The sequence below is a fragment of the Dermacentor variabilis genome, chromosome 6, assembly GCF_050947875.1.
Source record: "Dermacentor variabilis isolate Ectoservices chromosome 6, ASM5094787v1, whole genome shotgun sequence".
Lineage (NCBI taxonomy): Eukaryota > Metazoa > Arthropoda > Arachnida > Ixodida > Ixodidae > Dermacentor > Dermacentor variabilis.
Window position 1 is genome coordinate 128,898,674 of NC_134573.1, and position 27,215 is coordinate 128,925,888.

The 27,215-nt window shown below is 49.1% G+C and overlaps 2 protein-coding genes across 3 annotated transcripts in view; one reads left to right on the forward strand and one right to left on the reverse strand.

Moving 5' to 3' along the window:
• LOC142585204 (metabotropic glutamate receptor 5-like) overlaps positions 1-27,215 on the reverse strand; it is a 406,950-nt gene that overhangs the window by 327,368 nt on the left and 52,367 nt on the right. The gene's annotated exons all lie outside the window — the stretch shown is intronic.
• Positions 1,606-2,827, forward strand: LOC142586286 (uncharacterized). The gene has a single exon (XM_075697534.1). It carries the CDS (start codon positions 1,853-1,855, stop codon positions 2,825-2,827), a length of 975 nt encoding a protein of 324 aa, XP_075553649.1. The 5' UTR covers positions 1,606-1,852.

The following is a 27,215-nucleotide window of genomic DNA, read 5'->3' on the forward strand; positions in this document are numbered from 1 at the left end:
TTCATCATTAGCATCGTATCCTGCCACTTGCAATCTAGGATTCACGCTGTGTAGCGTTTATACGTGCGCCCTTTGCATTATTACGTGCGTCCTTTGCATATTATTACACCAGGTAGCACGCCAAGTAACAGCAGTATAGGTAGCGGTGCAAGGCAGATAGAGAAGTCCTGAAGAAGGAAAAGATGTTTATGAAGATGTATAAATATAGATGTAATTAAAGACATGTATGACATATCTGATTAATTCAAACAGGCTAGCTGACTTTCTCACCGTCCGGTTTCAAAAGGAACGCCATTAAATCATCATCATCATCATCATCATCATTGTAAGGTCGCTCTGATTGTTCGTGTTGCTAAGTGTCACGAATCGGCCACGTGCTTTGTGTATAGAGAGGGGGTTCACTTCCCCCCATGTCAGCCGGGCGACAGTTGCTGTGTTATGTGGGGTCACAGGAACCGCGCGGTGTTGGGTGACGCGTCGCAGCAGGTGCCAGGAGGGCGAGTGCCGATTCCGGGAAGTCGGCATTGTGCGCACGGTGTTGGCAGTCCGCCGACGGTCACACGAGTCCACACAGACCAGCCTTGAAAGGGACCGCTGTACAGGGTATTGTGGGTGCGGCTCCCGAGTGCCTGACTAATTGGAGGCGCCGCCGAGGTTAAGAAGGGCTTAGCAACTCTGACCCCGTTCCGCATGCAGTGAGCATGGACCTAATCTTCTACGCGTCCGGAACGCAATCGCCAGCCTTGTTGGGTGCGACTGCCTGTGTGGTGTCGAAGGCCAGCTTACAGTGCACGCTGTAGGAATGCGGTGCACACGTAAAGAGTGCATTCGGACGACGGCGTCTTGGAAACACGCACTCGGAGAACTTTGTCTTGTAGACAATAAGTTTGAAGGACAAGGAGGGCCATCAGTCTCCCACGCGGACAAACTTTGAGTACGGCCGCACTACGTGGTATCGATGCCCCTGCTTCCGAGACAGCTGCGGCCCAGAGACGTCCTTGGGATTTGAGGCGGTCTAGCGATATCTTGTTCGGGCCTGGCGTGTTTTGCTGAGCCCGTCACTAAATACGAAGAGATGAGAGGGCATCGGAGTTTTAGGGAAGAAGGAAAAGAGCTTTGTTTTCCAATATGCTTATTTTTCAGAGTAAGCCCATCCCTGTGGGTTGTGGCTTAACAAACGGTTGACTCTGATTGGCAACTGAACCTGTGGGACGGGCCAACGGCCCTACCGCCTTTTTTTTCTTTGTGTAATTGGGCTATAAAAATCGGGACGACATGCTGTCCCTCAGACTTGGCTGAAATCAGGATTACTGGTAGATCAGTGAGGCTCCGTACCATGTACGTTAGACTTGGCTGAAATCAGGATTGCTGATAGATCAGTGAGCCTCCGTACTATGTACGTTAAAATGAGTCTGGGCTCTAACAGTCACTGAGACAGTCGAAGAGTGAGACTTTGTTTCTCAGTTGTTCAAGTTTGTAATGTATTTGTTTTACCTGCCATGTATATAGAAAAGTGTACCTATAAATATTTCTTGTACATCTGATCTGCATCGCTTCCTGTCTGCGTTTGATCAACAACTGCCGATCATCGTCCGAGAAGCTTCAAGTTCCAGCGGTGAAGCGAGGACAGAGAACGAACGAAACTTTACTGGCGCAGCCGACAGGATCGGCAAGCCCCACAACGAGCAACGAGCAGCGAGCCAGGCGCAAGGCATCAGAGGGCCACCAGCCAATTCCGCAAGGGTTGCACTTCATCTGGACGAGGACGTCAGGCGGCGCCCCCAGCAGCAACGGGTGAGCGGGATTCCTTGCGTTTTGTCTAGGTTGGCATGGCTGTTGTTCAGTGAGGTTAATGGTGTTCACGCGCAGAACAGCAAATGCGATTGAGGCTAACATAAACATTGATACTGCATCTGAACAAACAGAGGGTCAGAGACGGCAGGAGCTGCAACGCGTCGGAGAGACCGAGTCTGAGACGTCGGATACTGAAATGGATAGTGAGACGCAAGGCGCTTCGCAGGCTCCGAGCACGACAGATCCAGAGGCCATGGCGGTGAGACGCCTGGAGCTGGAGCTGGAAAAGGTGCGCCTACAGCTAGAGTGCGAGCGCATTGCTCTACGGAGAGTGGAGCTTGAGCAGTCGGGTAGACCGCCTTCGGTGTCGGAAGGAAGCGATCTCCGCCGTGCCAGCACGGATGGAATATCACAATGTGCTAAAGTGCTTAAGGCATACCGGTTGCCGTGTGACGCTGACGTTCCGATATGGTTTGATGAGGTTGAAAAGTTGTTTTCATCTTTTCAAGTACCAGCACATAGCTGTGTACATTTGATCATGCCTGCGCTGACTGAGCGGGTCCGTTATCTGTTGCGTAGCCTCAATGATGAGGAATGTACGGATTACGAGACTGTAAAGAAGGCGGTACTAGATGAACTTAAGCTCACGCCAGCTGAATACTTGGGGAGGTTTGAAAAGGCATCCAAACGAAAGGAGGAAACTTGGGCTCAGTTCGCGTCCCGCGCTAGAACTTATTTGGCCTATTACCTTCAATCTCGCCATGCAAACACAAAAGAAGCTATGACGGAGCTTATGGTCGCTGACCGTATGAAAGCCAGTCTAAGCTCAGAAGCCCTTGAATATGTTCTTTTGCGGGAGGGCGAAGAGTGGTTTAAGCCAGTGGAGGTGGCGAAAGTGCTGGAGACTTTCGAACAAGCTAAAGGGAAAGGACGAGCAACTAAGCCAGCCGCAACAGCCTCATTGACGCAGCAAGCAAAACTAGCTAGCCCGCAGAGGACAAATGCCACGTGTGTCATATGCAGGGACACCTAGCCAGAGACTGCCCAAAAGCTTCAAATAAAGAACAACAGGGGAAGGCACCGACTGTGCAAAAACAAAGGGTACAGAAGGTTGCTGTTGTAAGTGAAGAACCTCTACCAGAGCAAGAAAGGGTGCTTAGCGCTAGAGTAGAAATCTTAGCTCAACATGCTAGCTCAGGGAGGTCAAAGCTGGACCTCATCCCTATCGTGTGCGGGGATGTAGCAACAGAAGCTGTGTTGGACACAGGTAGTGAGATAACGGTGGTCCGTAAAAGTATGTTGCCCGTCGTTTTACAGGAGCCATCACGAACAGTAAAACTCGAGTCGGCATTCGGAAACACCATTCGAGCTAACCTAGCTACGCTGCCCGTAGGCATGCATCGCCCGGGGGCTGTGATACAACCGAGGATCGATCTGGTGTGCGCGGTTACAGACGAACTTGCAAACGGGGTTGACTGCCTGCTGTCAAAGGAAGATTGGGAACTACTACAGGCGCACGAAAAAGAGGAGTTTGGAGGAGAAAATATTCCGAGGGTAGCCAATTCCGTTGGGGTCCGATCAGTTGAAATGGTCGATAACACTGACCCAGACTGCGGTCTAAGTTGCGAAGAAACGACAGATGAAATCCCTAAATTGCAAGGGAATAGTTTGATACAAGATATCAATGGGGTGCCCAGTCAGCGGGAGGAATTTCGAGCTGCTCAGATAGCCGATGAAAGCCTGAAAAATTCCTCGTATGATGCGAAAAATGGAAAAGCTAGCATGTTCGTGTCAGACGGACTTTTGTACCATTGGGATTCCTTAGCGGGAGTCAAAGTGAGACAACTGGTCCTACCAGAAGAAAGACGCAATGAGGCAGTGCCGCTCCGATCCCTGACAGCGAGGGCCACATGCGAGGCTTTACTGGAAATTTTCAGTCGTACTGGAGTGCCGGGAACGATCTGTTCAGACCAAGGTACTAACTTTAAATCTCAACTGACACAGTTGTTGTTAGAAAAACTGGGCTGTTCACCCAGGTTCTCCACTGCCGAACAGCCTGAGGGCAACGGAGTGGTTGAGAGATGGAACAGAGTCCTCAAAAATATGTTGTATCGTGTAATGGAACGGGACCGAAGAAAGTGGGACAAGCTGATCCCATTTATTCTGTGGGCGTATCACGAAGTGCCGCATGATACCACCGGGGTGGCGCCGTTCAGGCCATTGTACGGTAGAAACCCAAATGGGTCCCTATCAATGTTGCAGCAAACTTGGACGGGTGAAATTGCGGTGCCCTCAACTCTGAGAGAGAACTACGCCGATGCGGGGAGCCCGCTTACAGCTTTGACAAGGCGAGGGGTTCCTAATTCAATTCCATGGTTGGAAGATGCGCAGTGCGCGTTCGAAAGTCCAAAGTTAACTCTCTGTCTGGCTGTAGCCATGAACACTCCTGAGCCTCATCAGCCGTACCGGCTATTCACTGATGCGTCGGCGACGGTGGCTGGTGCCTGTTTAGCTCAAATGTCAGCGGACGGAAAAGAAAAGCCGATCGCTTTTCCTAGCCATCGCTTTAACCCGACACAGGCGCGCTGGTCGACTATAGAGAGAGAAGCCTTTGCTATTATTTGGGCACTCAAGAAATTTGACTACTGGCTTTTCGGAGCAGTGGTGAATGTTGTCTCTGATCATAACCCATTGTCATATTTGACAACCAGCACACCGCAGGGGGACAAGTTAGCAAGATGGGCGTTTTCACTACAGCGCTACAATGTAACGGTGCGTCACCGGAAAGGAACATGTAACGCCAATGTTGATGCATTATCAAGGCTCTCGAATCGTTCATGGGAGCCAATCGAGTAAAGAGCAGAAAAGAAAGGATAGACAAAAACAGCCATGCCAGCTGGGACAGGCGTGAATGTTCCCGTTCACCCGAAGGACGTGTGCGTGGGACAGTACAGCCTTGATGGAACTTTCTGTGGTTGTTGTCGTCCATGTGTGTGAGGGTTATAAGACTGTGGACATACTATGTATATAACCTGCATATGTTACTTTGCTGCTGTTGTGCCGTGCAGTGCGTTGGAGTGTTCCTGTACATACATGAGTGTTTCTTTTGCATGCTCACTGTCATGAATGTGTTGAGCTTTCGCCCTTTTCTTTTATCGCTGTGAGAAAATTGTTTTTTTTGTGGTCCTTTCAGTTCATTTTCCTGTTCCTTACGGACTCCGCAGCACCCGTGTTGGGCAGCGTATGTCAATTTTCTTTGACGGAACCCTCAGAGCTTAAATTCTACGATACAGCGCCCTTTGGCTCTTGTAGTATAGCTGGGCACATTGTGAGCCCAGTATACTCTTTAGGAGGGACGTGTAAGGTCGCTCTGATTGTTCTTTACTATCATCATTATCATCGTAATGTTCCATTTGACTTGCGCGCCGCGTAGCATCGATACGCGGCGATTGCAGTTCCGCTATAATCCACAAGGTGTTCCGACATGTAGCAGTTGCATATAGTAGTTACATGTTGCATGTAGCTGACCCTGGATGTAGCAGGCCAGGTGACTATTTGTCACCATCCCGTTTCGAAGGGGATGCCATCATTATCATCACCATCATCAACAGCGACGTACCGTGCCACGGGTCACGGAATGTGACATCTGCACCAGGGAGTCTGGGTATACCTGTGTTTACACGTCGGTACACGTTATGGCGCATCCTTGCAAGGGACGAACTTAAAGAAGCGATTGGTAGAGCTACGCGCGCGGCTGCAACCAGGCAACTTAGGGCTCAGCAGACCGCTCTGCACAAAGCAGGACAAGCCGGAGCTCGCCGTCGACGCCGGGCCGTACAGGTCAGATGGTTCTAGTCTCTTACTGACCTCTTTAATCATCACCGGGAAGCGGGTACGCGACCAGCAGACTGGAAGCACGCGGGCATCATACTCATTCCGAAGCCAGGCAAACTCTCCAGCTTAGAAAATATGAGACCAATCTCACTGACTTCATGTCTAGGCAAACTTCTGGAACATGTCATTCTGAGCCGGCTTCAACCTTACCTAGAATCCAGCGACCTCATTCCCGAAACAATGTTCAGATTCCGGCCCCGCCTTTCTACCCACGACATCCTTCTTCAGCTGAAGGAACAAGTCCTTGAACACATCTCACCACACAACACCCAAGCGATTCTAGCACTCGATCTCAAAGGCGCTTTCGACAGTGTGGCTCACCATACCATCCTTACAAACCTAAGTCTCACGAACTGTGGTCGTAATACTTACAATTATATACGCACCTCTCTAAGCAACCGCGCGGCCACAATAGGCATTGGCTCACTCAGAACCCCGACGTTACCTACCCGCAACAAAGGAACCCCACAAGCTGCTGTTCTATCGCCCACCCTTTTCAATATTGCTATGATGAAATTACCGGACAAACTGAACGCATTACCAGGAATCAGGCATGCAATATACGCCGATGACATCACTGTCTGGACCATCAGTAGTTCCGAAGGAGAGAAGCAAGACGCCCTTCAACAAGCGACCGACGTCGTCCAGCAATATGCAAAAACAAGTGGTCTCCGGTGCTCCCCCGAGAAGTCAGAACTATTAGTCGTTCGACAGAAATCACGAAGAAAACTCAGTGAAGTACCCCTCATCACATTCACCATCGTCGACGCAGAAATACTCACAGTAAACCACGTCCGCATTCTCGGCCTCCACATACAACAGGACGGCGGAGGCGCATACACCATCCAACGTCTCAGGCAGACCACCTTCCTAATCATGCGAATGGTCAGCTGTATCCCCACCAAACAATACGGACTGAAAGACGACATAATACAGCTCGTCCAGGCCCTGATAATCAGCCGCATTGCCTACGATGCCCCATACTTGCCCCTCACTCCAAAGGAGATAGATCAATTAGAAGTACTTCTTCGGAAAGAATACAAGCAAGCGCTCGGCCCACCACCGAGAACGGCAACACTGAAGCTTGAAGCCCTAGGAGTCCATAATACTATAAGAGAAATTATAGACGCCCATCTCACAAGCAAACGAGAACGGCTAGCCCTCACACCAACAGGAAGAACAGTCCTAGCGCGCCTAGGCTAGCCCACATACGGCAAAGGCCACGAACAAGCAATCTATCTGGCCCCCAACTTCCGGGAGCACATCAAGGTAGCCCCTATACCCAGAAGCATGCACCCGGAACATCCTGCCGATCTTCGCCAAGCTCGCGCAAAAACTCTACAGACAAAATATGGCAGTCTCCCTACCACACTATACACAGATGCCGCGCAGTACAAAGCAGCCATGATAGCCAGCGTTGTCGACCATAACCTTCAAGAGATGGTTTCGATGACGGTCCGCACTGCCAGCGCCCTCGTAGTGGAGGAGACAGCCATTGCCTGGGCCATCACCTCTAGTCTTACCTGCGAGTACGTCACAATTATTACTGACTCCCAGGCAGCTTTCCCTAGCTACGCGAGAGGCAGAATATCTTCAATCGCCCACCGTCTCCTCAAACAAGCCTCCAGATTCCCGGACGTTGAAATAGTGTTGACTCCAGGACACGAGTCCCTCCGTGGAAATCAGCTTAGCGCACGCTGTCTGATGCCTCCCGGGCGCCACAAGAGAGGGATACGGCCGCATCTATGGAGCCCGTAACTTTACAATACAACGCCATACTACAACACCACAGATTGAACAGACGACAATAGACACCTCCACACAAGACCCTCTCACGTGAAGACGCCGTAACATGGCGACAACTACAAACCAATACATACCCCCATTAAGCAGACTACACGCAATACACCCTACACTATATTCATACAAATGTCCCCTTTGTAACGATTACGCCTCCCTATATCCCACCACATGGGCGTGCCCCAACGTGAAGGCAGCCCCGCAAATACCCAACCCCACACCCGAGCAGTGGGAGGCCGTGCTGACTAGTTCAAACCCTAGCAACCAGCAGCAACTGGTGCGGCGGGCCCAGGAGACAGCAAGAGCCGAAGGAGCCCTGGACTAAGGGCGCCTCCCGCACAAGCTGAAAGACACCTGCTTGTCCTTTCCTTTTTTAAAAAAAAATAAATGTTTCTCCTCCTCCTTCTCCTTCTAGTGAAAACGACGCGCAGATACTTCGCCGCGAAGATCTGTAGTGCGTTGTGCCGAAAGTGGAGCTCCTCTGTAGCCGCTTCTCCAGCTTACGCTCCGACTGTGCTGCGTGTGCCGTGCAGGCCTGTGACTTTCTAGTGTGGGCCCTGAGTCTTGCTTGTTTTTCTTGGCACAAGTTCGCCCAATAATGTGTTAAATTCTCAAACTCACGCTCTTTGCCAGTTTCTGATTCTTCCCCGTCACTACACGACGCGACAGTATACATGGGATGCTGATCGCATCATGGACGAGAAAAAAATGCGAGTTAAAACGAAAAGAGGGACTAACGCTGCAATAGCAACAGCCTCAACCGGAGCAGACCATACACACACATCGTTCTCACTGTATCTCCTCTTACTTCGCCAAAGCAAAACAAACTCACTGAACAAAACGCGACAAGAACAGCGCGAGATGCTCCACCAAACGCCCACGCACGTTCTTTAAATTTCCATATATTAGCCTAATAGGGGCGCCGTCGGATCCGTTCTTTGATACGCGAAGAACGTCTGCCCCCTTCTTTGTCACGCATTGAAGCGGGCTCACGAGGATATCAAAGCCAAGAGAAACGGCTTCGAGTAGCAGTCAAAAAGGACAGAGAGAGAGAGAGAGAGAGAAAGCAAGAAAATCATATCTCCTGTCATCGTCGTACATGCGCGAGCCTGATAAGATGAAGAGAAAAGTTGTGTCGTCGAACGTATAGCGCGGAAGCGAGGAGTATGAATCATTAATTTATGCCCGAATCCGAGCCGATCGTGGGGAAAAGGCGCGCAGTGTAAGAGCCAAGCTGAAGGCTTTGTTCGGCTTCGGGAACGTGGACAAGTGACTTGCTCCGTGACGATGCCTCGGCTCGCCTGAAACAGAGCAGCTGTTGCCGACCCCGTCGCTTCGACGAACAATGGCAATTTCCAGGGCGTTGAGACAATAGGTCCGGAGGGCCCTGTTAATGAGGCGAGAGCCTATAGGAATCGGCCTGTGGAAACAGCCGCGAGCGCTTCGCCACGCTCGAGTGGAGAATTTATAACCCGTGAAGGGAGTTCGAACATGGAGAAGGGAAGCGTGGTAGACGTAGGTTTCATCCCTAGTGGGGGTTTCTTTTCTCTTCTTCATTTTTTTATATAAGTACCACGTTACTGAACTATCCCTCATATAATTCTTGGCCCCTCTGTACGTTTCCCCTCAGGCGTTCTGGAAGTCTGCGGATGAGATAAGAAAACGGGCGTGCCACTTGTGTTATCTTTAATATGTGAAAAAGCCCTGGGCCTGTCTTCGCGTGCGTCAGTGCGTGTGTGCGCAGTTTGCGCTTGTGCAGTGGTATCTTACTACACCAAACTACGCTGCAGAATTTCCGGCCGAAACAGCAAGCTTTGTAGCCAAGTTTATCGTTATAAATTCTGTTATTTTAAAGCGCTTGAAAGATGCGCGCCTTCAATACTCCTTTCTCACCCCCTCCCCTGCTTAGGAGGAATAGAAATATAGCTGGATCACCATGGAAAATTATAGAGGTGCATGTCAATGAAGACAGTTTAAGCTCACCTCGATCTTGTGTCGAGACCGGCGTTCCAGTATCGAGTTTTCAGCATTGGCTCTCTGATAATGTGATAAAGACGCGAATGTGACTGTTTAGATTGATTGATTGATTGATTGATTGATTGATTGATTGATTGATTGATTGATTGATTGATTGATTGATTGATTGATTGATTGATTGATTGATTTTCATGGAGTTATTAGCTCAAGGTGGAGTTTGCTAGATGCAGATAGTGTACAGACAATGCTTCCAAAGTCAAACACTGCATTGGGAACCCTTTATTATTATAGCTACAACAAAAAGCAAACACAGAAGCAACTAACAAAAAAGACGAATGCACGTAAGCACACGCAAAAACGATTTATTGCCTGAATCATATTGAAGTTCAATGCCGAACAAGGTCAATGAAAGATGACGTTGTGCAGACTTCTGATGACATTTGACCACTTGGGTTAATCACATATAGATTTGAGTACATGAGCCCTTATTTTCCATAAATCCCAGCGGCTGCTGCAGGTCGCGGTACGAGTCCCTCTGCATCGGACGCAGTTCATGATAAGCTCAACGTGAAAGCGTACAAATTCTGATATTTAGGAAACGTCAAACAATTCCATGTGCTCGACATTGCAGCCCAGGCGTAGCTTTGGGACAATTGAAACCTGACAATCTTCACTTGCAACAGATTTACATGCGTACATATTTCTTTATGCGATATATATTTATATATATCGAATTGAGAGCGCCCTGCCAGCCAGTGCCTCCGACCCTTCACAGCAATATAGGGTGTTCCACGTAATTCGAATAAAAAATTAAAGACATGCAAATGCCACTTAGCCAGACAGAACCAAGGTAATGCTGTTTGCCGTCGCTTCGAGATACTCAGCATATTCCACCCAATTGCAGAATTTGTCTTAATTAATTGATCAACTTCTGAAATATCATAATTAGATTAAAAGTGTCAACGATAAAATTGTATAGCAACATGAAAAACTCCCGATACAGCTTTCCGTTGCGCTCAATGCGTGCTACATAAAGGTGTTTTCCCAAGCATGAAAGAAGACCGCGGATACATGAAAAATTGCCGCGTGACTGGCCTCTCACGGCACTTAATATCTGCTTTTAATGTCCCTTTAATAGCGTGACATCCGAGGAGACGAACCGCTTGCAACTGGGCTCTTCAATTCTTGCGACACGGGTTCGGGCCAGCCTGAACTTTCTTTCACATCTTGTCAGAAGCCCTACAGTAAGACAAAATCTTAATGGAAGATATCAATCTTTCCTTTTCCAAGGATTTCGCAATAACCTCACCGTTCAACAGTGGTCGATTAAGGAGTCCTGACAACGACCCCATTGAAGCGAATAGTAAGAAGGCACGTAATCAGAAGATGCGGCATCAAAGCACGTCTACAGATGTCACTCGGCTCTGGTGGAAGCGACGCACAATATATAAATAAGGCAGCTCGCAATAGGGGGTCGTCTTCCTCTCTTTCGACGACAAGCCATGAGACACTGAACACACAATTCAAGAAATCGAGCGAGAAAAAAAATAACACTCGGCAGTGCAGCAGAACTCACACCGCACACAACGGGCCAAGTGCGAGAAGATTGGAGCGAATACAGCGCTATGCAAGGGTGAGAAAAAAATAAAAGTGCAACTCTGCGAGGGCAGGGCAGCGACAAGCGGGCAAGAAAATCTCATCTTTTAGGAGAGCAGCGCTGCGCATCGTAAATCGACAAGAAGCGAACAGGAATTGCCGCTGGCTGCCGACTCTTCTCTCCACTTGCGCCCGAACTGTACGAACGACGCGCCGAATGTGACAGCCATGGCAACAGAGACTGACAAAGGCGGACGCGACGGTTTGCTCTGACAGCGGAAAAAAAAAAAGAAAAGAAAAAACGGCCCATGCGGCACGCGCGCGCGCGCCGCGCCTTCGAGCTCCCACTGTTGCTCTCTATGCGCTGCATTCTCGCAAGTTTAGTGCAGCGTTGCGGAAGGCAGGGACAGGAGGGACTGAAGGATGAGGAGGGAATTCCCTGATCGTCGTTCCGAACACCATGTTGCAACGGCACCCGCGTTAAGCTGGGCCAACACTTTAAGCTGGGCCGACGTTGGTCCAGCGGTGCCCAATAATGGATCATTGCTGACCAATATTGCGTGGACATTGGACCGGCAAAGTCTGTGCTTCCGGTTCTGTTAGAGTTGCTGCACGGTACATCTTCAGCAGTAAGTAGCACAAGCGACAGATGTTTTAACGAACATGCAGGGAGGGGGGAGGGGGGGAGGAAGGTAATCCGGAAAAGCGTTTCTTTGGCTTACCTAACCGGAACCACCTAGTTAGCTTAGGGGCTATGACGTAGCGCCGCGGCGGCCTCACTTCGATGGGACGGCAATGAAAAAAAAGCTCGATTTAGGTGTACGTTAAAGAGCCCCAGATGGTTCTCTTTGGTCTTGCAGTACCAGAGGTAACAGCAAGTGAAAGGGTCCGTTAGGAAACCGACGTACCTCTGTGCGTCTTCTCGCTTCTCAAAATGCTTCCGATGCAGCATTGCCGCTTAAGCGAGTCATGCAAAGGGACGCCTCTACTCCGACAGCTTGTAAAGAAAAGCCGAGTAATGCACTTTCGTTACTTTCAATACTCTCAGAGCCCTCGGTCCTAATTTGGCACAAAGAAAAAATCGACTGGAGCCGCCCTGTTCATCCGAGTCTACGGAATGCCGTAAAATGATTACTGACATAACCTCCAAGCGCAGCGCATCTGTAGCACACGCCAAGTGATTGGAGCTCGAGTCGTAAGATAAGTTGAATGTACACCACGTGCAAGTATTCACTGATGACTCTGTTGGCGTAAATGGAGAGGCTAGAGCTTCCGATTTCGTGATATTGACCTCGTGAGGGTCATGGGCTGCCAGACTTGGGCGCGTTGTTTCTACGAGCGGTAAACGAAAGTATTGCAACTGAAGTGTTCCTCGAGTAAACTTAAATCTTGCCCAGTAGTAAAACTAGTAGTGATAACATCGGACTGCAAGCCAGCCCTCCAGCTACTGCAGCGAGAACTTCCGCAGGACATTTGCCTGCGGGGGTCTTTACGCAGCCTCAAGCAGCTACGCAATTTAGGATTTCACCTGGGCTTTCATCACTGGCTTCCACTGCACTTCTGCGTATCTGTAAATGAAGCTGCAGACAGTCTTGTGCACTAAGTTCTAATGTACAGACCGACGGTCAGAGTATATTTCAGAACACCCAACGAGGATCGAAGGAAGTCTCAGTAAATTGAGTGAATGATATTCACTTCTCGTTGTTCCCACTGTACCAGCCCTGCGTGACTAAGGGACTTAGATGATCGGAAACTTTCCCACTACATTGTGCACAGAGTCATCGTGAACGCCAGCGGGGAGACAGAAAATAGGACTGCCGCCCTCGCCAACGTATTTCTGCCACGCACATGGTGATATGAAACATCACATGGTAGAATGCCTAAGGCTCGTGGAATTATGCAAGACGCTCCTTCGTAAACTGCAACATAGAGTAGCTCCATGCGCTACAATGGAGGACTCACTCTTATCCGTGGAGACGCTGTATGATCGAGAGCGAGGTAGTTTTGCCTCCTTCTGGGGTTTCTTAAGTATACTGATCTGTCCAGTGTGTGTTGACGTTTAGCAAGTGATGCTGAGTGCTACCAATTCCTTGATGTAGTAGATGTTCTCGTTGGGCGTGGTGTGAACTTGGTGGAATCGTAGAATTCTGAGTCCGCTCTTCATAATCACCTTGATTTAAATGGCGTGCCCCCCTCCGCTTCTAAAGGATACGCTCTGGCGGAGCAGTAGCAAGCGTGCCTTTGCAAGGCTAGATGCACCCGTAACTAGCAGCGTCCTCTTCCTCCGTTAAGATACGAACATGGAGGTCAATGTAGTTTTTATCAGAGTTTATACTATGCGGAAGACGAAGGGCAGTTATTATCAACGTGTTAAACGTCAAGTAGATATAGTTGGGGCCAACCAACGTTTCAGCAGAGCGCTCGCCGAAAGAGACTGTTCCACTAAGGTCTAGACGGATTCACAAGTGATTGATTGATTGATTGATTGATTGATTGATTGATTGATTGATTGATTGATTGATTGATTGATTGATTGATTGATTGATTGATTGATTGATTGATTGATTGATTGATTGATTGATTGATTGATTGATTGTAGTCGCGGAACTCATCTTCCTATATTAGAATAGGCCTGAGCCAGTGTAATGTAACCACCCTTTTGCTTAATTCTGTTCCTGTCCTGTCATTTACTGCTAACGTCCAGCCAGCTGTGGTGGTAATGCTAGCGGAGCTGCGCCGCTCGGAGTTATACTGACGAAGCGAAAAAAAAAAGCCAGGGAATTGGAGTAGAATCCTTACATTACCCAACCCCGGGTATTATCTTATTCTGACTCTCTTGTGTTCCGCCCGACAACCAGAAAACAATTCCTCTCTCTGGCAAAACGTCGTTACTCAACGTCTTCGACAGGCCACGTGCGGCAAAAAAAAAAATGAGAGAGGGACCAACGACCAGAATATCTCCCGACATCCGAGTCAGCTTTGGGGCAGTCGCAACGACGACGATTATTTATCTCGTCGGAAGCGCGGTGAAGCGCTTCATCAGAGACAAAAAAGAAGACTGCAGTGTTCGACATCGCGATAATTTCCAAAGCTATAAGGGGGACTCGGCTGTAAGTAAAGCTTCTGCCCCGGTGCCGCTCTTACTCGCCGCTTCGCCGCGGTGGGCTTAGCGCTCTCCCGCGAGACCGGCTGATGGAACGGCGCGCCCTCTTACGACATCCGCGGAGCACTGACGTAAAGAGAAGGATTTCGTAACGACGCTCGCGTTTCTCCCTGACTCTCCTTGTTTCGCTTACTTACTTTATTGTCGCACGGGCCTCGTGCGTTTCAGCACACTGCACGTGGCGTCCTCTCTGTTAAAGGTACCCGCTTTTTCTCTTCTTCCGCTTCTTCTTTTAGTTCACGCCCCGGGAATTCTAGCAATCCTGATGCCGAATGTCGCTTCGCGTATAGCTTTCTTTCCAAAAGGCATTCCACCCACCCGACGCTGCCGTACAATTCTTCTCGCTTTCCGCAAAATCCGCAGCTGTCCGTCCTCTCTCGAAGCCCTGCATGCGGCGGACGGCTCGTTTGCATACGATTTCCAGTCCGCCCGAAAACAATCTATCCAATGACCCGATCATGCAGATTTCGGCGCGAGGCGCATTCATTTTGCCTTCCTTAAGCTAAAAGAAGAAACGGCGCCGCGAAGCCGCGGTCTGAAGAAAAGCTACAAGTCGCTCGAAAATGGAGTGTTTCTCCCTAGGATTTCATTCCTTTCTACTTTTCGTTTGTCTTTCTTTCTTTTTTTTTTTTCTTTGCGAGGGAACCCACCGCCAACGCGCGTTCCGAATCTCGAATATTACACGACGACGTGAATGCCTCGCGACATTCATATTGCTTACGTGTTCAGAAACTTTATTTTCCTTTTCCTTTTTTTTTTGTCACCAGTGATATGTTTAATATAGTCGTGCTACGCAAATGAGACTGACAGTCCGTGTATATGGGGAGACAGTGCCGCCATGTTTAAAAACTTGATAGGTGCAGTGCGGCCGTCACGGACAGAAAAAAAGAACAGAAGGAAAAGAAAGTGAGAGAAAAACCAAAATCGTCGGAAAGGGCCCCATGACGGAGAAGATTGTACAACGTTTATGCAGCCAAGCCAAGCCGTGTAGCTTGCTTGCTCGCAGACGGCGCAATCTTTCACCTGAACCACGAAAACAATCCAAAACCGTTTGCCAACAAGCCTGGAGGCGCAACGATTTAGTGCGAACAGAAAAATAATGTACATAAAGAACGGTAGAAAACAAATGTGTCGGAGAGGCCTTCGGTGGGTGGAGCCCTGATATTGGCTTCTGAGAGATTGTTGGTTGTGGCAAGACTTTGTAACCATTTAGGACGGCGAAGACGAAAATAATAAAACATAGTGAGGTTGTGGTAGATGGCGACGAAGGGGAAAATAATAGAAAAAAATACAGTGAGATTGCGGAAGATGGGAATGGGAAGGGAAGACGCGGGATCTGGTAAGCGGGAAAACTGGAGGAGAATGAGAGGGAGAGAGGAGCAGTCGCATTATTTCCCCAGCGGACTGCGCGCCCGCCGCGTTCGCAGACATCGCCGCTCGTTTCTCAACGCCAAAGCAAATCTAGCCGGGGAGACCGAGACAGGCGAGCTTGCCAGTGACTCGGCAACAAATGAGGGAATAAACTACCGACAACCGGACACCGCCGACAACAACCAAAGACGCACGCATTCGTGAAACAAGACGCGATAACCACGAAGTTGCGTGCATATATACAAGGACGGCACTAAGGGGGAAAAAAAATAAAGACGAAGCGAATACGAAAACAAACGATTTGACGTTAAAGTAAAACGAAAAATACGGAAAGCCACAACGGCTGGTCTTCTTTCCGAGGCAAAGGGAAATTAACACCCTGTGACTCGATAAACCGATTCTCTATCTGTGAGCGGAGCCGGAATGAGCAACTAAGCTTAGAGAAAAAAAAAAAATCCGCCCCCCCCCTTCCCTCCTGTGATAGTGTATGTACGGCGAAGCTGTTGCCGACGTTGGATAAACACAACCAACGTTAGACGACGTTAAACAAGCACAACCACCACAAGTGACGTACGTCACACGTGCGAGCACGTGCGCGCAACTGCAGCATAAATCTTCATTCTTCTAGGCCCTCCGTGTGGCACAAGTGCCTTACCGAACTAATTAAATTTTCAAGAAGAATGCGCGTGAAAATTCGTAAAGTACGACTTACAGACAAGCTACCGACATAATAGCGTCGGTCTGTAATTCGAATATACGAGAAAGCGTAATTCTGTTACGCGGAAACACAAAGACAAGGCCCCTTTCCAGCTGGCGTTTGAGGTCTGTCGGAGCGGGCGTGGCCACTAGGTGGCAGTACCGTTCTTGGACGAGGTTTTGGCAGAGCCTTGCTATATGAGGCCCGAGCCGGTTGCCTAAGAACAAACAGAAACAAATATTCGGAACTAGATGAGACATGTGTATGTTACAGCAAGGATCCGGAGACCACTCAGCACCTCCCAGTGGAACGCGAAGGGTTTCACCCAGTGAGAACCGTAGGTAACGTACACCTTCCGGAAGCAGTTGGGTTTAAAGCGGACGGAGGCGTCAAGCGGTCAGCAGTCGAGATAAGCAAGAGGCTTCTAGAGCATTGGTGGAAGGAAAGCAAGGAAGAGGTTGGTATACGACTGGATCTTTTACAGTCATAGCTAGTGGTACAATGTAGATTTTGAAGGGGAAAGAAAGATTAAGGAGATGTGTACAAAAATGCTAGATAAACATGTAAGCTATCTGATTAAATCAAGCACGCTAGGTGACTATTTGTCACCGCCCCGCTCCAAAGCGGATGCCATTAAATCATCATCATCATCGTTATCATCAGCGTTTGCCATAATGTATATTACGGTCGCAGCCCATGCTGTGCGACAGATGCAAAGGACAGAGCGTCCACGCATCCAGGTCAGATACACTGTGTGCACACGTGTACGTCACGCGTGCACACACGTGTGCGGAAGCTCAGCATACATCCTCATTCTTCTAGGCCCTCCGCCTAGCGCCTTATTGAACCAATCGAACCTTCCAAAGTAAACTAAGTCAGAGAATTCGTAAATTATGATTTGCACACAAGCTGCAGACATTATAGCTTCGAATTATAATTCGAATATACGAGAAAGAACATCATTCTGCTAGGCGGAAACTGAAAAGCAAAGCCCTTTTCTAGCTGCCGTTCCAGGTCTGTCTGAGTGGCCGCGGCCGCGGCCGCTTAGTAGCGGTACTGTGTTTGTGTGAGCAAGAACCACTAAAATCCGAACCAATCCCAACGATGGCTTCGCTATACAAGAAAAAAGACAGGGAGACAACGATCGCGTTTGCGAATGAAAGTGGTATAAAGAAACGGTTTCCAGCAGCGCGAGTGAAAGATAACGTATGCGTGGCATGCCGTTCAAAGAGCGATAAGGGGAGGAGGTGCTAAAAGTGACTGAAAATTGAGATAGGGAAAGCCGACGCGTGGCTAACGAATCAGCAAACAAATATATAGGCTGCAGCAGCGAATCCAGGGCAGATACTCCAATCTCACGCGAATGGGATAAACGCGCTAAGCGGACGTGGCATATAGTGTGAGAAGACTAAAAGACGATACAGAAGCACGACGCTACGCAAAACGAAAAAAAAAAAGAATTCTGTCGGGGGAAAATAACGAGCCCGTGTCAGAGGAAAAAAAAAATAGAAGGACGATATAACTGGCTGTTTTTCCCATTAAAGTACGAAAATTGGCGATAGTCATTTCCTCAGCGGGTATAGCGCAGCTTGTCCTAACGGTGAAGCCCGATTCCCCTCCACAATTCTTCGTCTTTTTTGTTTCTTTTCCTTTTTAATTCGGTTCAACCTAACGGGCTGTAGAATCACGATGCGTAGCGGATCAAAGGGAAGTGGGACGTCGCGAGACGAAATGACAGAAAGCGAAAGAACGCAGCCAAGGCAAACTGAGTACAAGGAACACCGCGACGGGAGGAAAAGCGAGCAAAGAAGGCAACAAAAAAAAAACGTAGGTCACAATCTACTGAGCCGGATTTGTTGCGTCGCGCCAAACGAAACAAGAGGCGGGAGTCAAAGAGGCGGAGTGGTAGGGGAAGCGTCGCTTCCGCCGAAGAGGAGTAATTAGTTGGGGATAATTAGGATTGAGTTTCTAACCAGAGGCACCAGGGGAATGAGTCGCGAGCCGGGAAAAGTGGGGCCGTGTGGAAGAAAGGACCGAGAGAGCGGACACTACAGAAAGAAAGATGCCGCTTGGTGTCGGGGTTGGCAGTCTAACGCTGCCACTGGACATTGAACGAGATGGAAGCAGTTTTCTTTGCGGCATGTGTTCCCCGTTCTGGCCCTAGCTCGCCGGATCTGCAACCGCTGCAAAGGGCCAACTTGCCCGTCGAGAATACTACTAGTATGCTGCCGCCCACATGGTGAAAGCAACGAATCGTTAAAAAGTTCACGAGGCCGCTTGTCGCATTACCACCAGCCGCCGCTGCTGGCTTTGTTGTCGCTTTTGCTAAGTTTTGGATCCCCATCCACTATTTGACTTCCTTCTCTCCACTCCAACTGTCATTCGTCCATGTTTTGGGTTGTAGCTAGCAGACGACGCATCGCTCCACTGTCCTCTCCCTCCACCTCTCTTCCCTACCTCATTATGGCTTCCCCTACCTCGTTCGGCTGTGTTATCTGCGTTCCCTCGTTCCCCCTCGGCACTCTCATGTTGGCCACCAGACGACAGACCCCGCGCACCTCTGATCCCTGCCGTCTGCATCTACTTCTGTTCAGCCCTCATCTGTCCCCCGCTTTAACGGCGTTGCGATCGCAGAATCAACTCGCAGTTTGCCTCGCCCGCGCGCGCCCGCGCCGGTCTCGATTTCATTAGGATTCCCCGCAGGGCGTCTCGTGGCTTGTCTAGTTCTTTCTTTTCCTACCGCTGTCCCGGGAGTGTTACTCTCTCTCTCCTCTTTAAACAGCAACCCCCTGCGCCCCCCCCCCCCCGTTTGCGCCCCTGCTTTCTTCGTGTTGTTTGCCAGCATGGTTCGACGGTCGTTCCCATACCAGTTTGTACGGAGAGAGAGCATGAAGGGGGAGGGGGGGGGGGGGGTCAGACACAGAGAGGGTGTGCGTGTGTCACCAAGTTCCCGCCTTTGTTCAAACAGAGCGCCGCCCAGCGGTTCGTTTGCCGTAACAAGCTTGCAGTCGCCGGCGCTCCGGGGTATGTTACGTATTTGCACAGCGTTCGTCGGTGGCGTCGCGGCGGAAAAGCAATGCAAATTCGTGCAGGGCGCCGGAAGGTCGCGGGCTAACGCCTGGCGTCGAGACTGCGCGGTTGTGCACACACTCGCCAGAAGTCTTTTTCCACGCCTGCCCAAACATTTTATCGCTTCTATACGGTATTCTTCAGTTCGGTTTTCTGGAGCAACGAGCGTCGAAACTTTTCTGCGGGCCGATACTTCGCCAACAACGCGTTCTCACTACATGCCACTAAACATGTACACCAGAAAGAGTTTACGACAACGAGAACTTTGTAGGCGCTAGTTATTAGATTACTCAATAGTGAATGCGTGCAGTGGTACAAACGTATGCACGACAGTGGGGGAAAAGAAAAAAAAATACGCCAAGGTGCACAAAAATTTATTTGTGTGCCATGCATCCCTCTTCGGGCGTGCCACATTTTGAAGCGCTGTACACATACTCATTAGAAATAATTAGCCAGCGTAGGTTCCTTTGCGACTCCTATCGCACACCTTGTGTGCGATTGTGCTCGTTTCAGTGCCCAAAGAAAGATTCTCGGCACCATGCTTAACAAGCTTGACAACCGCCCCTTTACGGAAATCCGAGTTCTTGGACCTTGTCCCAGCTGACACCAGCCAGAGTTGGTCTAAAAGCGCTAGGGTGTGCGCGTGCGTGCATGCGTGCGTGTGTGTGCGTGGTCACAATCATTAAAAAATTTAAAAAGGAAAGGAGCGTAGGGGCTTTCGTTCGAAAGTTTCAGCTATTCTTGCGGCGTACATCGGTGTACGTTGGTGAATGCACCTTTAAAGGGGCCTGCTGCGTAGACGTTTGTGAATGCGAGGAGTCTATAGTACGGTGTATATCTCGCTCCTCTAGACTAGGGTGGTAGAGTGGACGGCTGCAGAGTGCATGCACAAGCGTCTTTATCAGCTACCTAGGTGTACGTTCCTGGATTCGAGATCTATTTGTTACGAGAGCATGAACTACGAACACGCGGCATTACAATTCGTAACCTTATTTCCGCGTGGACTGCTCCTTTTGTTTCTTTTCTTTTCCAAGCGATGGCGATCAAATCAGCAGCTTGACCACTCCAGGTAAATATAATTACCTCGCTCATAAAGCGGAAGGTTACCCCGCTCATCGAAGGCCGAGGAAAGCACGCGTTTGCGTTTGAAAAACCGGACACATTGCCACATGAAGATGTTCAATGGCTTCATCTCAAACCATACATTCCACAAGCAGGGTTGTCTGGGCTGTGCCAATGCGAAGCGTGTTGCTTGACGAATGGAATTCCAATTGCGTACCGCAACACACAGATTACCTTTGCCCAGTCGGTGTTATATATATATATATATATATATATATATATATATATATATATATATATATATATATATATATATATATATATATATATATATATATATATATATATATATAATGTGCCTGAATTTAAGTTTGCAAGCGGTTGTGCACTCCGCCACCATAGGAACACCACCACCGTCGGAACACGGCAGCACCGGTCGGTCATAGAACCTGCGGTATATAATGATCACCACCAGAACGTTGTAGCCATTAAGTCACGGTGGCTGGTACGGGCTGTATATATATATTCGCCGAAGTTTTCTCTGTCTGTCTGTCTCTCTCTCTCTCGCTATATATATATATATATATATATATATATATATATATATAGCCAGCCGTGGTTGCTCAGTGGCTATGGTGTTAGGCTGCTGAGCACGAGGTCGCGGGATCGAATCCCGGCCACGGCGGCCGCATTTCGATGAGGGCGAAATGTGAAAACACCCGTGTACCTAGATTTAGGTGCACGTTAAAGAACCCCAGGTGGTCGAAATTTCCGGGATGCTCCACTACGGCGTGCCTTATAATCAGAAAGTGGTTTAGGCGTGTAAAACCCCATATTTTCTTTATTATATATATATATATATAATATGCAAGCAAGAGCGACGCCAGTCAGAGGTGGAATCACTCTCGACAGCCATCTTGTTTATACGTCGTTGTCTCTCGTGTAAATACATCTTTATATATGACTTCTGCAACGTAACGAATTGGTGAGAGGTGCGGGGTACCCATGAGAAACAACAAACGAGCTCCGCAGTGGTCATCACCTCGCACTGGACAACATGACGGACGAAACAGCACCCGAGATGGCGCGGCCCACATCAACGGCTACAACCTCGACGGTTGTGCTGGCTCAGCCGCGGGACGTAGGAACGTTCTGTGGCACCGAACCCCTCGACGTGGAAGACTAGATCGCTACTTTTGAGTGTGTAAATACCCACAACAATTGGAATCTGAGGATTATGTTCGCTAACTTGGTATTCTACCTACAAGGCACGGCGAAGGTGTGGTACGACAACCACGAGTCAGACCTTAACAACTGGGACACGTGCAAACAGAGACTCAGGGAGTTGCCGGCCGTCCAGCTGGACGGAAGAGCACCGCTAAAAAACTACTAGCGACGCGCGCGCCCAGACGTCCACAGAATCATACATCTCTTGCATCCAGGAAGTGCTGGCTGTTGCGTACTCCAGGGTAGCGTACCGTACTGCTGCCGAGAAGTAGCGGCGCCTGCCTATCGAAGCTCGACCGACATTGCTCATTGGGTAGCGTGGCGTTGTCGGCGGGCTGCAGGCATCCGGTAGTTCATGGCGACCAAGCAGGGGCGAGACGATTTGCTAGTGCGAAACTTGCACGGTTTATTCAAAGGTAGTTGAAAGAAAATAAGGATAGCATGAAGTATAAAGTCTCATGTAAGAAGTATCTCAAAAGTACATTTCGGAGCCCCTTAAATAGCTCTCTACAAGTGTGGGCGGGATCTTGCTTCCATCGATGACACGTGACAGGCACGGAGAGAGGGCCCCTCCTCCTGCAATACCAAGCACGGAAGGAGAGATCGATCCTCTCATCGACGAATCCGGGGAGAAAGTCGGGTGAATGACCTCTCCGGTGCACGTGGGCTCCGGTTCAGAAAAGGTCGGGTGAATGATCTCTCCGGTGCACGTGGGCTCCGGCTCAGGCGTTAGGGTGAATGACCTGTCGTCACGTGGTGTCAGACGCCAACCCTAACATGGCCCTGTGCCGTAAGGCCGACAGCGATATGACTGAGTCAGACAAGCTTGGGCATGTACTGAAGGGGATCGCTGACGATGCTTTCAACCTGCTTATGTGCACAAATTGTGAAACGGTACAGGACATCATAAAAGAATGTAAACGCTTTGAGCAGGCCAAGAGCAGCCGCATTGCAACGCCGTTCGCACGTATGCCACTTACAGCTGTGACAGCCTCTTGTGACGAGAGGGTAGGAGTGCAGCGACGATCATCATCAGATCATCTGACGCGGATAGTGCGGCGAGATCTTGGAGCCATGGCGCCTGCAGCCCTTTTTTCCCGCCCCAGTGATGCGAACTTGCCTACAGCACCATTTGTGCAGGCAATAGCCCGCGAAGAACTCACTAATCTTGGATTTCATTATGTATGTGCCGTTGCAGCTTCACATCTGTCTCATGCTCCAGGTCCATGGACTGTTCCACGGTATCCTGCGGCTACCGAAATCCAGCCGCAATCGAAAAAAGCGTCAATTATAAAACTGTAGAGCAACATTAAAACTCCCGATACAGCTTTCTGTGGCTCAATACGTGCTACATTTCTTTTCTTTTTTTTTTTTTCTGGCGTGAGAGAAGCCCGCGCATACACGAAAAATTGCCGCACGACTAGCCGCTCGAGGTACTCTGGGTCCATTCGCGGTCTTCTCGCCTGCTTGGAAAAACACCGTTATGCAGCACGTATTGAGCAGCAGAATGCTGTATCGGAAGTTTTTCACGTTGCTCTACAAGTTTCCCATCGACACTTTTTATTTAATTATAATATTTGACAAGTCGATCAACTAATTAAGACTAAATATGCAATTATGCGGAGTGCAGAAATAATCGGATCATCTCCAAGCGACGGCAAACAGCATTACCTTGGTTCTGTCCAGCAACGTGACATTAGCGTATCTTTAATGTTTGGCTCAAGTTACATGAAACACCCGGTATATGCTTCCAGCTGCCTACGCCTTTTCTATAATACAACATCGCCAAATCCGACGAGAGGGCCTTATTTGGCAAAATCCCGTTAGGAAAAAATCAATGCGACGAAATTTTAGACAAACACTTGTTTGCAGCGCCAGCAATTCATTCTCTTCATTCTTGCCAATGGCCTCGGCGTATAGGAAAACAAGCATATTGTTCCTAAATATAGCCTCGAGATGAAACTTCAGTGATAACGATCGCGTGACTGCGTCTACACTAAGATCTAGAGCAGCCGCATCATCTTTGCTCTTTTTCTTCTTCCTTTCTTTCTTTTTCTCTCTCTCTCTCTCTCTCTCTCTCTCTCTCTCTCTCTCTCTCTCTCTCTCTCTCTCTCTTTCTTTCTTTCTTTCTTTCTTTCTTTCTTTCTTTTTCTCTTTCTTTCTTTCTACGCGCTTCGACCCGACGTCGCCGCGCGCTTCGTTCAGGGCGCGTTGACTCGTTTGGGGAAGCCAGGCGGCCGAGAGGAAGAGAAGAGGGAGTTAATTTGTCCATGATTTCAAAATCGATACGAACTATTCTCAAGACTGCTTAGCCCGGCTTCGCTCGACGTTGTTACGTGCGTGCTGCGCAGGTGGGAACACCGCACTCGATACCGCGCAGATTGCAGAAGATTAGATCGCAGATAAAGGCAGAAAACACGGACCGGATGTTGGAAGATGTTTTATGTCGCTTCTTTAACAGATGTTGGTGCCTTTAAGCGGCGACGGCTGTTCCTTTTTGCACCTACCGGATGTATGTTAAAAATGAAATAACAAGCAGGCACTGAACGAAATAACAAGCAGCCTGAACGAAAATGTCAGATTTAACGTTATAGGTGATGTAAATACGCTAAGACAGCTCATGACGGAGGTCACAAAAGATACACCGTAACATAAAACTCAAGAACCTACACAAAACACGAAGTCAGGTCACAGAAAGGCACGTTTAACGATAACAGGTGCGCGCATTATGCAAAGTATCCATTATAATACCAACAGCTAAGCTAAGGAAAGCATCGGGGAAATGAGCTGCAGTAGAAATTGAAATGTAAAAATAACAAAGAAACGGAAATTAAAGTGCACGAAAAGATAAAAAATACAATTACCTGCTACCTAATGGCATCAAGCCTGCCATATTCGGGACCCTCGCGATCTGGCAGCCTTGATGTCATTAGGTAGCATGCGAGGGTCTATCAGCTACGTTTTTGCTCTCCCAAGATCACGTGTTACGTGACGCCATGAGGCAACAAAAAAAATTATGTTCCACATCCGCCCACCTTGGCTCAGGGTAACACTATTAGAGCTAGATCTAGTAAACTTAAATACCCAAGGTAGCGGATATATTCATAGCCGTCGCCGTAGCACAACTGTTAGTGTAACGCACGCGCAATGCGGAATTTGTGGGTTCAGCTTCCACGGACAACAAATTATCTTGTCGTCCACTTTCATTTCAATTTCTTTATTATTTTCTACATTTCAATTTCAGCTGCAGCGAACCTCCCCGATGCTTTCCTTCACTTCAATGTCGATTGGCTTTACGCGAGGGTTCATTCAGTACGGTCATGATTAACAAAAGTCGAGTCCCTTGGCTCCCCTTCTTCTCTGGCAAGGCATGCAACGTATGCAAATCATTTCTCATAGAGATTCGAAACGCGTGCATGTCTGTATAGAGAAAATTAAGAGAAATGAGACAGTTTCCCAACGTATACAGTCGCCGTCAAGCTTAACCTGAACAATGGAGACACATATTTGGCGGCTTAAAGAAGCGCGGCCGTAAAGAGCAACTATCGAATCGAAATAACACGTTTTATTCGGCCCCATCTCACTCGTGGTACATTTGTCTGTGATAGCACGCATATTCTTTACCAGTGGTTTCTCTTCCCTTCCTGCGGTGACGGGTAGCCAGAAAGAGATACTCTCTGGCTACCCTCCCTGATTTTCCTTTCCCTCTCCCTCCTGTCTGGCCCAAACGTCATCTCCAGAATACAGATGTCATCTCTCGGCACGCTTCCAGTGAACGCTAGAGCTGTGCCAGGAAAACGCCTGGCAATCGGAACACTGCGTAAAGTTTTCATCATTATTTCGTTCTATCTTCCTGATCCTCTCCTACTTCCCGCTCTTTCGCTCGCAAAATTGAAATAGAACAACTTGCACTATATCGTTCATTGCACTAATACCTGTAAAAAACATTCACACGCACGAGCATTACCTGAGCACATGACATATGAACCTTGCCTGACCCTTACCTATGCGTCCTGTTCACTGCTCCGTCTTTTCTTTTTCTGCTTAAGTCACGCACAAACCAGCCCAAATGCGCACGATTCACGCGCAATATAGGCATTCACGGTGCGCGCCTCGGGGTGCGCACGCTGAAAATTCAAAGCGCATAAACTCGAGTGCTAACGACGTACAAGGAATTCGCGCAGTAAGCGACACGAGGAGCGCCGAGCGAACGCCGCGTCGTTCCGCGCGACCCGGGCCCCCAATTATGCACTCGGCGGAGATCGACGCTTGTTAGCGGCAGCGGCAACGCGCCGGCGCGCGCGCGAACGCTAGCTGAAGCCTTACGCTAGCCGCGGAAAAAGCACCACCTGCCGGCGCCGGCGCAACTCTGAAAATAACGTCGTCTCGGCGTCGGCAACGTCCTGCAGTGAAGCCCAGCCGGCTGCCGCCTCCACCACCACCACTTTGCGCCGAGGCAACGCGGCCGCCCGGGGAGAAACGAAAATAGAACCTTCAAGAGCGTCGTGCCTGTTCGCCCGGCGCGACGCTAAACCGCGAACGCGAGCGCGCTAGAAGACGCGGCGACGGTCCCGATGCGAAGGTGGATTAAAAATGAACCGCGCTTAAAATTAGCAGCACCTCCTGCCACACGGCGCGACCGCGACCCTTTCGCTCGCTCCAAATGACGTCGTCGATGGTGACATTGGCACAGTCCGCGCTTTGAGGAAGAGGAGAAGCCGCGTCGCCAGATATGCGATGAGAAACAATGTTTTTTTTTTTTTCAGCATTCAAGCCTCCGTATACAGCGCTTGTCATCTTATGAAGGGTGAACCAAGTCAAAGAAGTGGGGCCAGTCGGGATTTTCCGAGCGTTCTCATTTTCCACTTTGCCTAAAGTGTTTTGAGAAGCATTCATTCATTCATCCATTCACTTCCGGGAATGAGCGGTTATTCAAGATGACCCGCACAGATCGGGCCACCAATATTCAATATTTGTACCATTTTGATCGTGCGACGTTCTCAGATGTCAACTGGCTCTGAATAATCTATTTTACAGTGCAGCATGGAACTTGTCTTGCTTACTCGCGAAAACTCCTCTCACAAACAAATGTTCCAGCTGATTGAAGAACAATGACATTGTTCTAAAGAATATAGGAGGACTATTAATTTACTAGCCATTAGGACGAGGGAAATCGGGCGTAACTATCATTACTCTCTACATTATCAGTACTCTCTACATGTACAAGTGACATGGAGTTGAGCCACTTAATATCCGTACAAACTATTAAGGGCGCTGTAGATGGGAAACGTAGAATCGTTTTACTTTAGTCGGTGCTTAAGGGCCTTTTCGTCTTGCTGTCAGCGCAACCTGACTGTCCCTGTCGGCAATCTCGCCAGCGCGCCGTTGCGATCACGTAGGTAGAAAACCGTGGTACGGCGCAAAGCGAAACGCCAGAATGGACCCCTTGTCGAAGGAAACTTGTACAACGTAGTTTTCGTTATACGAACGAGGCACGTTTCCGGTGCATTTCGCTTTGGTCCGCCTGTGCTTTGAGACGACGCATTCGATGCCCACGCTAATGAT

What these genes read in the sequence shown, in the direction of transcription:
- LOC142586286 (XM_075697534.1), top strand. Translation starts at nt 1,853, where the DNA reads ATGGTGTTCACGCGCAGAACAGCAAATGCGATTGAGGCTAACATAAAC.